This window comes from Sceloporus undulatus, chromosome 5 (assembly GCF_019175285.1).
Source record: "Sceloporus undulatus isolate JIND9_A2432 ecotype Alabama chromosome 5, SceUnd_v1.1, whole genome shotgun sequence".
Taxonomy (NCBI): domain Eukaryota; kingdom Metazoa; phylum Chordata; class Lepidosauria; order Squamata; family Phrynosomatidae; genus Sceloporus; species Sceloporus undulatus.
In genome coordinates, this window is record NC_056526.1 from 182,397,219 (window position 1) to 182,411,790 (window position 14,572).

The 14,572-nt window shown below is 41.1% G+C and overlaps 1 protein-coding gene across 2 annotated transcripts in view; it reads right to left on the reverse strand.

The window, feature by feature from the left end:
- FRAS1 (Fraser extracellular matrix complex subunit 1) overlaps positions 1–14,572 on the reverse strand; it is a 326,081-nt gene that overhangs the window by 90,756 nt on the left and 220,753 nt on the right. For both annotated transcript variants that reach the window (XR_006104125.1, XM_042469094.1), the window contains exons 29-30: positions 10,120–10,282; positions 3,433–3,611 (exon numbers count right to left, since the gene is read on the reverse strand). Coding sequence is in view for 1 of the 2 variants with exons in the window: in XM_042469094.1 (XP_042325028.1) it covers positions 3,433–3,611; positions 10,120–10,282 (342 nt within the window). In the remaining variant the exon portion in view is untranslated. The remainder of the gene's footprint in view (positions 1–3,432; positions 3,612–10,119; positions 10,283–14,572) is intronic.

Consider the following 14,572-nt stretch of genomic DNA (forward strand, 5'->3'; position numbering starts at 1 on the left):
CCTGAACACTGAACTGTTTACAATTACACCATCAGTTAAACATTTCCTTAGAGGTGACAGAGGGTAAAGGAAGACTTTTCTCCTGCTTCTTACAGCCATGTTTGCAGCTGCAGCAGGTTGAACGAGGAGCCAGCCTTTGCCTTGGCTCCTGCCACATGGCCATTCCACTGTGGTGAGAAGGTGGGCTGAGCAGCCTTTCTGGATCCCCTATGAGGACATCATGGCCCCCTGCAGGTCCACAGACCACTAGTTAAGAACCACTGTTTTAGGCAATATCCCTGAAGGCAAAGTCTGCAAGCTGCTCAAGGAGCCCTTCTCAGCCGAAATGGACAGAGATATGTAAATAAATAAATAAAATTATGAACTAATCTCTCTTTGCCTATCATTCCCAATATACAGTAAAAACACATATGCATAGTTTAAATCTTATATATAGCATTAATTTGACTAGAGTAGTGTTTCTTTACTGAAATGGAAGCAACAGAGTTTTGATCTTGGATTCACAGTCAAGACTAACTTGGTTTAGTGTTACTGCATTCAGTGGAATTTATTTCCTAGTAAATTTGTTTTGGATTGAGTGATAACCTGTGTGCAGGTATGTGGGTGTTAACTAGGTGGAAAAATAGTTTTCAAAACCAAACCACTTCTATCAATCATATGAAATGCTGAAAGATATAAAGTTTCTTTCCTCATCACTTTTTCTCCCTCCATTTTATCACCATGATTGATGATGCTTAAAAACTCAGAATTAAGATGAGCAATAAATCTTACTAGAATGCTATTTATTTACACTGGTCTTGCCTGGATTGTTGGTTTTTTTATGATTTTTATAATCATGCCATAGCAGGGGTTTTTTTTTTTTGAGAAATATTTTTGATGGCAAATATAAACTGTGAGTCTGTTTTTGCATACACACAGAGAGATGCACATAGAGAGATAGTAGCAGTAAAAATTATTGTTGATCTTACTTCTAAGTTTTTGAGCATGTATATTTTGTGAATTGGGTTACTGTTTTGTTGTTGTTTTACTCATACTGCTGCCAACACAATTCTACTACTACTATGAAGTAGCTTATACAGTCAATGCATTATCAATAGTCATTATCAATGCAGCCTTGAAACTAATCTTTGTTGAATGAGACCAAATTGAAGAGCAAGTCAGAGAACTCGACTGAATGTTACATAAAAATTGAGATCTGTTGGTGAAATATCACCAGATGCAGCTTTCTGACAGACATAAGATGAAAACCCTAGTGGTTTCACGACTAGATTATTGTAACCTCCTTCTAACAGGGCTTCCTCTTTCACACCTCCATCCTTTAATATCTGTCCAGTATTCAGCTGCCCGTATTGTCACATCCACTCGCCGCTTTGACCATGTTTCTCCTCTTTTATCCTCCCTTCATTGGCTCCCCTTCCCCTTTCGCATCCGGTACAAGCTTTTGTTACTGACTTTCAAAGCCCTCCATGGGTTGGCCCCTCCTTACTTATCTGACCTTCTTTCTCCTTACATTCCTACTCGCACCCTCCGCTCTGGTAGTCAGGGTCTCCTGTCACAATGTAGGACTACCACTGCCCCCTCCCGAATTCGTCCCTTCTCGCTTGCTGCCCCTTACTCCTGGAACCTTCTTCCCCCACATGCACACCTCATCACTTCTCTGCCCAGTTTCAAAACTGAATTAAAGACTATATTGTTTAGAGAAGCATTCCCAGAGGTGAGCCCCTCTCTGACCCAGGAAGCCTCCTTCTAACCATCCATCAAGAAGCCAAGCCCTTCCTCCAGTCCATCTGCCTTGGTCCAGGCCTCGGAGGTGGAAAAGATCTGCTGGACCTGATCCTATTCCCCACCACCACTCCCTTCTCCTTTTGTGTCGTGTCTTTTAGATTGTAAGCCTGAGGGCAGGGAACCGTCTGACTAAAAAATTGATGTACAGCGCTGTGTAAACTTACAGCGCTTTATAAATAAAGGTTAATAATAATAATAAAAGAGTCCCTCTTGCCAACTGGGAACCATTCTGTTTCTCCATATTCTATCCTAACAGTGGTCTCTTGTCCTGAGTACAAATTTCTCACTAGAACTATCAAATGTAGTGGGACTCCATGTCTTTCAGAGTGTTACATAGCTTTTCATGATCAATGCAGTCAAAAGCTTTTTATACTCTATAAAGGTGGTACCTAGTCCTGCTTTAAAACTTCTTATATAGGAGTTCCTCCTACCCTGTGATCATTTTAGTTGCTTTTTATCTCCACTTTCCCCCCATTTACAATGTCCCCCTTTTCCCCTACTGAGCTCATAGGAAATGGTGAGGGGAAAGAAAGTCAACGGAAGTAAATAATAAATTCATAAACTGACATGGGGAACTATTTTTCTAAAGGTCATTGACTATGCAGCTTCCAGAATGCTAACAAAAATCATTCATCTATTTTTCCTGCCGCGGCAATCTATTTATCAGGAGCCCAGCAGATGGATTATTGTTTTGTGAAAGAATAGATCTAAATGTGACTTCTTACTCCCAGTATATTTTTCCAAACAATTATGACTGCTGCAGAAAGGTGCTACTGCAAAAAACCAAAACACAACTCCCCCAAGTCATGCAAAATTCATACAAGGTAACAGCAACACAGCCATTAAATTAAAGATTAGCTTGTTCAACATCCGGCACTTCAACACTTCCTCATTATCACTTATGTTAATTACCTCAGAAATTACCTTAATTGCCTCCCCTGCGTTACAGTAATAGCTTTGACGCGGTAAACCAAAATGTACAAAATATTGCATGCAAGCTTTCAGTTTAGCTTAGCCTTTCAGGAGAATGTTAAACCTTCCAGGCAAGTGAGAGCAGCCTCATCCAAAGATACTACTTGGCATTTTTGCCTCTTTGGAAATGGGTTCAATTGGCTATAATTACTGTACATGTCTGCAGGGACTTTGTAAACAACTATGGTTATGGTAAATCAACACGTGCCATTTCTGGCAAGTGACTCATGTAAGTTTATCTCACAGGCCCTAAAACGGGCCCGTCGTGTTACAAAAAGGGGGCATGTTAGGAATCAGATAGGGCAAAGAACGCATCTTACCGCACAGGAGAACGCTGCTGCCAATGCCGCTGGATGTTCCCATTGCGTTCCACATCTGTCCCAGAGGAGGCGATATTTGAGAACTGTTCAAAAGTGTTCTCAAAATCGCCCCCTCTGGGACAGATGTGGAACGTGATCGGAATGTCCGTCATCGTCGTCGTCGTTCTCCTGTACGGTAAGATGCGTTCTTCACCCCATCCGGTTCCCATCACACCCCCTTTTTGTAAAGCAACAGGCCCATTCTAGGGCCTGTGTGATAAACGTAAGTGATAGGAAAGCAATTATAGGTGTCCTGTAAATAAACAAGAAGATCTTTGATACACCTTTAGTTTTGAGTAATGGAGACAAAACATACCTGGAAGCGGAAGGAGTCACTCTCCGTCTCAGATCCAGAATGCCTATACCATATGACGCCTTCATTGATGTTCTGCTGTGTGAAAGTGGTGGTTGGAGAAGCTGCTCTTCCATCTGGTAATGGCTGCCATACTAAACCAGGGTCATCTGCAGGCATGGGGACCAGAAACACCACTTCACCTGAAAAAAGCAGAGATGAAGAGTGAAAAGGCCTTTGGAGCAATGAATGGGTCAGGAAACCACTGGAAATGAAGGATTGCCAGGGAATGCAGTGATCCTATAGCCCACTCATCCTGACTAACTACCAGCTCTCCTCAACAAGAAGAAAAAAGTCTTCCTGTAAGGCTGGGACAGTCAAAGCTCTTGACAATGATAACCACAGCTAGGGAAAGTTACTTTTTTGGGCTACAATGGCCATGCTGGCTGAGACATTCTGAAAGTTATTCAGTAACACTTGCAAGCTTTCGTTGACAACTTTGGTTCCCAGCTGAACTTTCCAGCTCAACTCACTAAGCCCTGATCTCTGGTTTGAAACCTGTGTTTAACCAGAGTGTCACCTAAGCTTCTACTGTGATCTTCCATATGGGAAAAAGGTCTTCCCTTTAAAAGGACTCCCTTGTGATTGTAGCCCCTGATGACCAGTGATGTAGCCGGGGGGGGGGGGTCAATGGGGTCTGGATCCCCTTCCATTAATTAATGTTAAAAAATAATATCAACCAAACCTAATCTAATCACAAAACATATGTTTTCCCCAGTGGATCTATTTAAAATTGTGTTTATTACTTTAATATCCTGATGTATTTGCCCCCCCCCCTTCCCAAAATCCTGGCTACGTCCCTGTGATGACTATCCCTTTGTTCTCTACTTAATATTTCCCTCACATTGGATTCTAACAGCTTAAGGTGGTGGTTGGTTAATATGGAGGACTGTAGGTCCTATTTCAGTGGGGTGGTGAATCCACTCTGGATTTTAGATGGGACTACTTTGAATAGATCCTTTAAAGATCAAATTAAAATCTAGAGTGAATTCACCATCCTGCTGACATGGAAGCCATCAGCTGCCTCTAGTGGAGGCTACCTGGCTACCACAGGGGCACAGCCAGGCAGCACAAAGCTTGAAAAGTTGCTCTTGAAAAGTAATTTGTTCCTGTTCTGTGTTATAGTATTGTTCCAATACTGAAAAAGTAACTTGTGTTACTTTATCTGCTGTTTCTTGTTTTTTCATTCCTTTGCATTATTTTTTTGAGGGAGAAAACTGGAAAAAAATATTGATGACAAGGTAGAGAGAAGTCTTATCAAGTTTGCAGATGAGACAATAACTGGGAGGGGTGGTTAGCACACTGGAAGATAGGACCTAGATAAACTAGTAAACTGGCCAGAAAATAATAAAATTAAATTCAATGGAGATGAATGAAAAAATTTGCATTCAGTCCAACAAATCAAATGTACAGATATAGGATGGGGAACACGTGGCTCACACAAAAAAGGATCTTGGGATTATTACTGAGCATAAAATGAACATGAGCCAGCAGTATGATGTTGCAGCAAAGAAGACAATTATTATTTCAGCCTGCATTAAAAGAAGCATCACTTCCAAGTCAAGGGAAGTAATAATCCCACTATATATACTGCTGGTTGGGCCTTAGCTGGAGCATTGCCTTCAATTCTAATTTAAAGGTACAGACAAGTTGGAGTAGGTTCAGAGAAGGGCACCTAAGATGTTGAAAGGTATGAAGAGTAAAACATATGAAGAAAGGTTGGGGGAGCTAGGCATGTTCAGTCTGGTGAAATGAACACTGAGGGGTTATATAATTGCACGCCTTAAATACTTCAAGGGGTGTAACAGGCAGAATAGATCAGATTTGTTCTCTGCTGCCCCAGAGGGGAGGACCAGGTGCAGTGGTTTTCAGTTACAGGAGGGTAGATTTTAATTGAACATTAGAGGGAACTTCTTGGCAGTAAGTGGAGTTTAGCAATGGAACCAATTGCCTAGAGAGATGACGGGGTGGACCCTTTCTCTGGATATCTTCAACAAGAGTCTGTATATCTACCTGCTGGGGATGCTTTAGGTCAGGGGTAGGCAACCCTTTTGAGCCGAGGGCCGGGTTGCTGTCCCTCTGACAACTGGGGGGCCGAAGCCAAAAAAATAAATAATTAAATAATTTTTTAAAAATTAAATAAATAAATAAACCGGGACAAATGTAGGACAAAATTTTCAAATGGCGGGCACTTTTTACATAAAAAATGGAGGACACGTGAAAAAACATGCTGATTTTTTAAAAAAATGTTAAGATAAATGCATGTTTCTGAGGCTTCTATAGACAATTGCCCCACCATGCCCCTCGCGCAAGATGCCAAAGGCCCCGGCGGCAATCGGCGGCAGGACTGGGCTGGGGCCGGTCCCAAGGCCTCGCCGGGCCGCATCCGGCCCGCGGGCCGCAGGTTGCCTACCCCTGCTTTAGGTGAAGATCCTGCATTGGATCACACTGTGATTCAACACTGCATGTTGCAGTTCTTCATTGGGCATTCCAACTGCACATTATGCACTGTTGTTGAACATTACATATTGTGTTTTACACGTAGTCATTGACATGTGTTGCACATTCTGCAAGAGGGTTGTGTAGTGGTTGTGTAACATAGCTCCATGGGCCGATATTTACACTAAATTGAGAAGAAATTGGATTAAAGCCTAGAATTCCTTGAAATTCATGGCCGTTGAATTGCTGGCATGGAGAGTCTGGGATTTGTACACCACAAAGTAACTTTTTCAAGCTCTGAGCTGAACTCCAGGCTCATTAATTCTGACAGAAAAAAACTGAAGCTGCTCAGAGACTGTGTAATACCCGCATCCTTCAAGCATTATTAAAAATGTTTGCAAAACAGAAATCCTATCAAACAGACAATAATATTGAGATCTGATGTTAGTATTGCTGCTTATTGTTGTCCTCTGGGCTGGCAGTGGGACACAACTCTTCATGTCCATAATCTATTCTGACACTGCAGTTACAGATTCCATTACACTGATATTTTGGATTCCCTTGTCTTGCTGTCCATGTTTGTGCAACTGACAGACTGAATCCCACTAGGGTTTCTGTGATGTCTATTTAATATCTAACTGCTAAATTATTTAAAGCACATACATCTCAATTAAATAAACCCACACACCAGTCTGATCTGGCGTGTAATTGATACATCATCTTCTGTATCTTTCTTCACAGTCTTTAGAAAACCATGCTGCTGGTGTTAAAGTTAACTTGGATCATAGCTGTAGAAAAACAACAACAACCCTAACCAAAAAAAGATAAATGATATTATTGAAATTCCACTCTTACAGTGGCAATCTATGGGACTTAAGTCAGAGGTAGATGGATTTACCGTTAGATCTCTGAGTGATTGTATAGTAGATTACTAAGGGTTTCTGATTCTTCAAGATGTTTTGGAGTTCCCAGAATTCAGCTAACCCTAGGCCAAATCCAAAACACCTGGAAAACCAAAATTTTGGACTACAACTCTCTAGGAGATAATTCTAAGCACATCACCTACAACTGCAAATCACAAAATTCTTTCAGATAGAGCCATAGCAAATAAAACAGTAAATATGCAGTTTCGATACAGTGTCTAGGAAAACAAGGGTCTCAGAAGAATATATAGTTCAAGGTTTTCCATACCTTGCCTCAATCATTAATTAAAATGGAGACTGCAGCCAAGAAATTAGAAGATCGGGACTTGGAAGAGCAGTTATGAGGGAATTACACAAGACCCTAAAGTGTTAAGATTGAATACTAAAGTTAGGATTGTCCATGCCATTGTATTTCCATTTCCAAGTATGGCTGTAAAAGATGGACAATGAAGAAAGATGATATGAAAAAAATCAACTCATCTGAATTGTGGTCTTGGAGAAGAGTTCTACAGATACCATGGACTAGTGAAAAGACACATAAATGGGTCCTAGAGCAAATCAAACCTGAACTCTCCCTAGTGAGATAACTAAACTGAGTCTATTGTACTTTGTCCATATCACAAGAAGACATAATTCACCAAAAAAGACAATAATACTTGGTAACGTGGAAAGCAGTAGGCCAAGAAGAAGACCGCATTCTAGATTAATAGACTCAGTCAAGGAAGCCATGGCCCTGAGTCTGCAAGACCTGAACAACAGGGCTGTTGACAATAGGGTGACTTGAAGATCTCTCATTCATAGAGTCATCATATGTTCAAGTTAACTTGACAGCAGTTAACAACAACCAACGATACGGGACATACATGTTACTTACCCCTGTCTTATGAGTTTCCCTAATGCTTATTCATTTATGTCCCAGGGAGATTATATTACGTAGTACTAGATATTTCTAGTGCCTTATAAGTTTCGGAGAAGGGGTTCATCTACTTACTCCTGTCCTGAAGCAATAACTTCTCTGTCTGCACCATCAATTAGTTGCCAAGGAGATAATTAGGGATGATACAAGTAGAGGAATTATAACTTCAGAAAGCAGACAGGCTGCAGGAAAATAGGAACCCCTGAGGATGAAATTGCTGTCTTGTACACTAATGCTTTCCATTCATAATAATTAGCAGAGAGGCCCCTTAGACACTGTGAAGGCATGAGCTTTTTATCTGAGCTCTGCCTATAAAGGGTCGATCCATTCTGCTCTAATAAGGTATTTTGTTTGGAAGCCATAAATATATTGCAGGCAACAAAACTGTCAGAACAAACTGAATCTATAGCTGGATGAAAAAAGAGGGACACATGTACACCCCAAGGCCATTTTGGAGGCCCCCAAACCACACACTCCATCATGTCAAAGCAATTTTTTTCCCAAAGGGAGCTACTGGGAGCTATAGGATGCATTGGGAGCACATACAGTACATCTTTCAAAAGGCTTTTTAAAATTTGGGAGTGGAGGCACTGAACGACACAGTGGTGGGAGGTGAGGTTCTACAAGATCCTAAGAACTGCCAAATCAGCTCTGAAACTCTGAAATCCACCCTGATCTATAGATACACATGTAGCTTCTCTTTCATCTATTGCCCAGGATTTAAATCTTGGGGGGGAGGGGCTTAAGGCCTGAACCTAGTGTGACCTGAGCATCTTCTTTAAGGCTCACAAGGTGTCTTCCAACATTTCACAGATGAAAACCAGGATATGTGTTGACCACGAAACATCAGAATGTGGTCAAGATGGCAAAAGCTATAATGAAGAAGAAAAGATGAGCTACAGCAGTTTGATTTCGCCTGAGCCTAATGGGAAGGGCAAGACTCTGCTTCTCTTCTGTTCTTCCTCCACTAAGGTGCAACAAATTGGTGTACTTTTGCTTCTAAATCAGTGATGTAAGACAAACATATAGATATTTCTTGTTTCTTCCCAGAGGTATGGGTACCACTATTCCTGTTTTAATAACTATATCTTGAACACTGTCACATTCCTAAGGAGGAGATTATACTCCTTTAAACAATCAGGTTGACATGGCAAACATATGGTTGAAACCACCCCACCCCCCCAAAAACTAGGGCTAACTAGAAAGTAAATGTCCTCAGGTTTCCAATTCAATCCTTTTATTAAAGTAAAAAGCAGAGAATTTCAGAAATAATTTGTTTTAATATAAAATGAATAAAACAAAACTATTAGCAGACTAAATTTATCAGCATCCTATGAATAACTTGCAAAATAGCCTTCAGGAGAAGAACATAGCGGAGCCCTCCTGGTACAGCTTGATGGCGGATTTAACTCATCGCTATCCAGGTGAATAGAAGAGTAATTTCTTTTACAAGCAAAGGGGCTGGGCAGTTCTCAGACAGGGAAATCCAAACTGGCCAGTCAAAAGTTTTTGGATGATCTGCTATTTTGTATAATGTACGCCATTGGCAAGTTTCATTTTTATCAATTTTATTGTTTGTATGTACAGTGCTGTGTAAATCTACAGCGCTATATAAAGTATAATAATAATAATAATAATAATAATAATAATAATAATAAATGAGTGACAGTCCTTCGGAACCGTTTACATGGCAACCAATTGTCTGAAGTGATTTTTGCTTAAAGTGAATTTTGAAGCAAATTGGTGAGTCTGGCTCAACTAAAAATTGTTAGGAATTTCAAGTGAAGAAAAAGATTTTATGCATATCTGCTATGGATATTCACATTTCAATATTTTGTCCTTACAAGTGAGGATGAATATTTCCACAGTTTTCTCTCCACTTAAGAAAAAACAAATATTGTTGCACAATCCTCACCCAGTATTCACCCATTCCAGAGTATGCATGAAGAAGACTGTTCCCACATGTGGTTTTTCTGTGCAAGACTGCTGTTTTCTAGACAAAACCCAGCAATCTTATGCAACAAAAATCTTGATTGGGAAATGGCAGTCCTGCACAACAATATCAAATAGCTATTTTTGTTCATGTGCAGGTTTATTGCTTTTTGCTTAGAAAAGAGCCATCTTCCACAAAAACACATTTCACTGTCTGGAAAAGGGGGGTATCCACAATTCTCATGCAAAAATACCTCCCACGCATGTATTTCAGGTCAAAATAATTTCCCAAAACACTTCAAACAGTGGGCAAAACCTGCACAAAATTCTCGGCCAACATATTATTGTTCCAAACAAGATTTTCCAAGGGTCAGGAAATACATTTTTCAGCCAGGAAACAAATAACACAGAATATTTTTTCCATCCTTAATCTCCACTTACCATAGCGTGGCTGATCTCTAATTATGTAGATGATTGCAGAATCACTGACACCAGGCATCTCAGCCTGCAGAATTCTGTTGGTGATTTGCAGCATCCCTCCTTCTGGGACCCATACCATGGAGCTGGCAACCAGTCGAGGGGCCCCACTGGTGTTCCAAGAGGACTGAAAACAAATAAAGTCATTAAATAATCTGTAAATGCTGGAAACAAACTAACTGAAAAACATAGTCTGAAGATGATTTAAAAGTAAGACCAGAAATTTCACTACTCATCAAGCACTAGAAGTGAAATTGAGAATCTTGAACCAGCTTCCCTGTATCCCCAGTAATTCATCTCCAATATCCATAATGAGCAAGGATACAAATACAAAAAAATAAAGAGGTTGAGTGCAAGAACCTCTAGGGCTTGGAAAAAGTTCCTTTTTGGACAAAAGCTTCCAGAACTGTGCAACAGGTATCGCCAATGGCCATGCCTGGCCAAGTCACCCTCTCTCAGCCATCCTCTCAGGATGGCAATGGCAAACCCCCTCTGAACAAAAACTGCCAAGAAAACCCTATGATAGGGTTGACTTAGGGTCACCATAAGTTGGAAACAACTTGGAGGCAGATGACAACAACAACATTTGCTGCACCATTAGGACAGATCTCAGATTAAACCCAAGCCAATTTTTGCACTGGTGCAGCAGCATCTCTAAGGTAAGTAGAACCAAAGCTGCAACTTTTCAACTTGTGAAAACCAAGTAACTGGAAGAACCAATAAGGCTCTGGCTGGTTTTATTTCATGTCTTCCTCAAGCTGTGTTTCTCAGTATGAGCAACTCAGCCAACTTGACTGCACACCTATACCCAACCCTACAGCCTTTCTTCTGCCTCTGGTCCACTAGACTCTTGATTACTTTACAACAGCGATTCCCAAACTGTGACCTTCCAGGTGTTCTGGACGTCAGCTTCCAGAAACCCAAACCATTGACCAAGATGACTGAGGCTTCTGGATGCAGGAGTTCAAAATAGCTGGGAGACTTAGTTTGGGAATCACTGCTTTACAAGAAGCAGGTGCCAGCTGCAATATGCCACAACATCACCCGAGGCCTGACACCATTCTACTGGAGCAGTGGTTCCCAGCCTGTGGGTTGTGGCTGCTTTGGGGTTGAACAACCCTTTCACAGGGGTCACCTAAGACCATCAGAAAACACACATTTCCAATAGTCTTAGGAACCGAGACACTGCTCCACTATGGTTGTGGGTCACCACAACATGAGGAACTGTATTAAAGGTTTGCGGCATTAGGAAGGTTGAGAACCACTGCACTGGAGTCACCTCAAGTCATCCCATGTTTGTGTTTCACTGCTTGGATGGGCCAATGTTCCCTCCATGATCATAGACGCTCCAGAGTGTGTGTGTGTGTTGTATGTGATGTTTCTAGTAGATCTGGAGACAGTTTTCCATGCCTTGTGCTAAGAACAGCAAGCCCTACGTGGGACAGAAAGAGGCAGCCATCTCAGGCAGTACGTCTTGGAGGCAGTGAGGTGCTGGAAGACAGAGCTGCATGTATCACAGCACCTGCACTTTCCTAAGGCATGGATGGACAACTATGAGAGGCTAAGGGGCTGCATTAGTTCCATGGAAAACCTTGGAGGACTGCACCTTCCACTGTACCCCTGCAAAAATGTTCTAAAAGGCTGACAAACATTCTCTAGGTGTGTGTGTGTGGAGGTTTCTGCTATGTTCCCCTCCTCCAGCTATTTTGGGCCCAGGGGAGGCCTTTATTAACAATTGGAAGGAAATCACTTCCTCTTCACTTCTAGTTTTTGAAAAAGACTTCTCATGGGCCTAAAAGACACCAAGGGTGTGTGCAATAATGCCCCCCCCCATAGAGGGCATTTGGGCACCATATGTAGTCCATAGTCCACCGCTACCCTAAGGGAACCTGTTGCCCTCATGTGTGCTGTCCTGACCTTCTTAAAACACGATCAGTTTACAGTCTGGTCAACTAAATAACCTAAAAGCACAAGACCCTGTCTGATCTTGGAAGCTAAACAGGGTCAACCCTCAGCAGCACTTGGATTGGCGAAAGCCAATGAATCCCAGGAATGGTAGAATATACAGTGCACCTGTGCTATAGGCGGGCGCCCCATACATGGCTTCCAGGTTACACAGAAGCCATGTGACGGGAGAATGAAAGGTGCACGCACCCATGGCCCTCGCACTCTTCCGCAATCGAATGGGACTTTAGCTTATGCACTATTTGGCTTACACGGGGAGGGGGTCCGGAGCGGATTCCCCACGTAAACCAATGGCGCACTGTATTTCAGAGGAAAACAATGGCTAACCTCCTCTCAGGATTGTTTGTCTAAGAAAAACCCTTTGAAGTTTATGAGCTTGCCATGAATTGACCAGCAGCTTGAAGGCATGTATGTGCATACGCAACTTGTGTAGTGAGTTCATTGGAAGCTTCACGTAACCAAGAATCCTGAGCCAATCCTGGTGAAATGCTTGTTTATAAGAAGATATGCCATACAACAACAATCAGAAATGGACTATTTAAGTCTGGTAAAGCAACTTTTTTGGCCTACAGCTCCCAGTCTTATTCAGAAATTTTTCATCCAAAAGAATTTACCTTTTTCAAGCTCTGATCACAGCTCTCTCCTGCCTTCACTGATCAATTGGTACAGGGCCGGGAAAGAGCACATTATAATTAGTGACTAAATTTTCTGTAGATCAGTAATACAGATTAATCCATTAAAGCACACATCACTATTCATTATTATCATCACTAATCTTTTGTCACATTTTTAATTACTAGAGAAGCCTAATAGTCTCCATGGAAATTCCTTGGGGATTCCTTTTGAGGGTGGATGAGATGGTGATTCCAATATGCTCATTAAAACATAGGAAGCCTTTTTTCAAAACTACACTGAAAGTGTCTTTAGCTGGAACAATCCATTACGTTTAAGAATAACAGTACATATACATTTCACAAGGCCTCTTGGAAAGGTGAAAGAGATTAGTTGGAATTATTACAGTAAAGGAGAAATCAGAGAGACTTGATATGCTTTGAAGTCCTATAAAGCATATAGGATTTTTAAAAACTGCTTTCTTTAAGAATGAAGGAATCAGGAAATTTGGTGCCAGGCATGTCAGATCCCAAAAGGGTATAATGAAAACATACAGACAGTAAAATGGAATTTTGTAATAATCAACATCAGCCGTCCCTAACCTAGTAGCTACGAATCCAGTAATCTCTAGCAGCAACACCTGCACTGGTTTGGCAGTTGGATTTGTAGTTCAACTCATCCGCAATGTCATGGATTGCAGAAGGCTGATCTATATAGTCTGAACACTAAATCTTGCATGTTCTATGTTGTGCTGACAACAGGGAGTAACTACACCAGGGATGAGGTTGAAAGTAGATTTCCAAAGGTTGAGACTCCAATTCCCATCATTCCCTGTCAGCATGGCCAATGGTCAGGGATCATGGGAGATAAAGTCCCAAACACAAAAAAATCTTCCTATTCTATATTCCTAATGTACAAATTGAAAGAGTCCTTCTCTTTCCTGAGGGAAGTTTCAAGACTGGGGCAAGGAGCCATAGATCTCTAACAGACTTTTCAGCATCTTTCCTATGTGATAATTCCCAGAATTTTTATTGGGTTATGGAAGAAAGGAAGTCATGACAGTAGACTTAGTGCAAAACTGATCAAACACTGGATTTAAGATGTAACCTTACAGTGTGATGCCACTTACATTTAACTGGAAGTGGCTGATAATAAACACAAATTAGAAATGTAAATTACCACCTGTTTCGTTTTTGCATTCAAGAATGAACCATATAGAGAATCTTCTCTCTGCTGGGCAGCATTCTAATTTTTTAAAACTCGTTTTGTGTTGATCACATTTCTGGCCTTTTTTTGAGAAAATTTCACATGGGGTGTTTTGTCTTGTCTTTTTTTGTGCAAAGGAAACACTAATCAAATTTTTGCAAAAAACAAAAACAATGTGAAAAATCTCACAACAGTTGACTCCCCCGCCCCATGGGATGGCTCAACAAACTGAGACACTCTTTCACATCAAGGGCAAGAAAATCTGAAAATACTCTTTGAAACTCTAGTGCAGATGGCATAGGACACAAACTTTTGTAGCAGTCACAAACTTTTTTTGAGACACTAGGAAATACTTCTCAAAGAAAGGGAAGGCACTCTGCATATGCCCAGGGATAATTTGCCTTTGTATCTTTTGGGGGAATTCCATTTCCCTCAAGAGAAAGAGCCCTGCATATGCCTCATGGCATCAGAGAAGTTTAAACTAAATAAATTAAACTTTTTAAAAAAGGAGTCCCTGAATGCAGTTTCTTAAGGCTGCAGAAATGAGGATCTTTAACAATCGGATTGCTTTCAGACTGAAACAGCTGAGAACACTCTTTGCAGCTGCCAAAACACCATTGAAATGGATTAAATA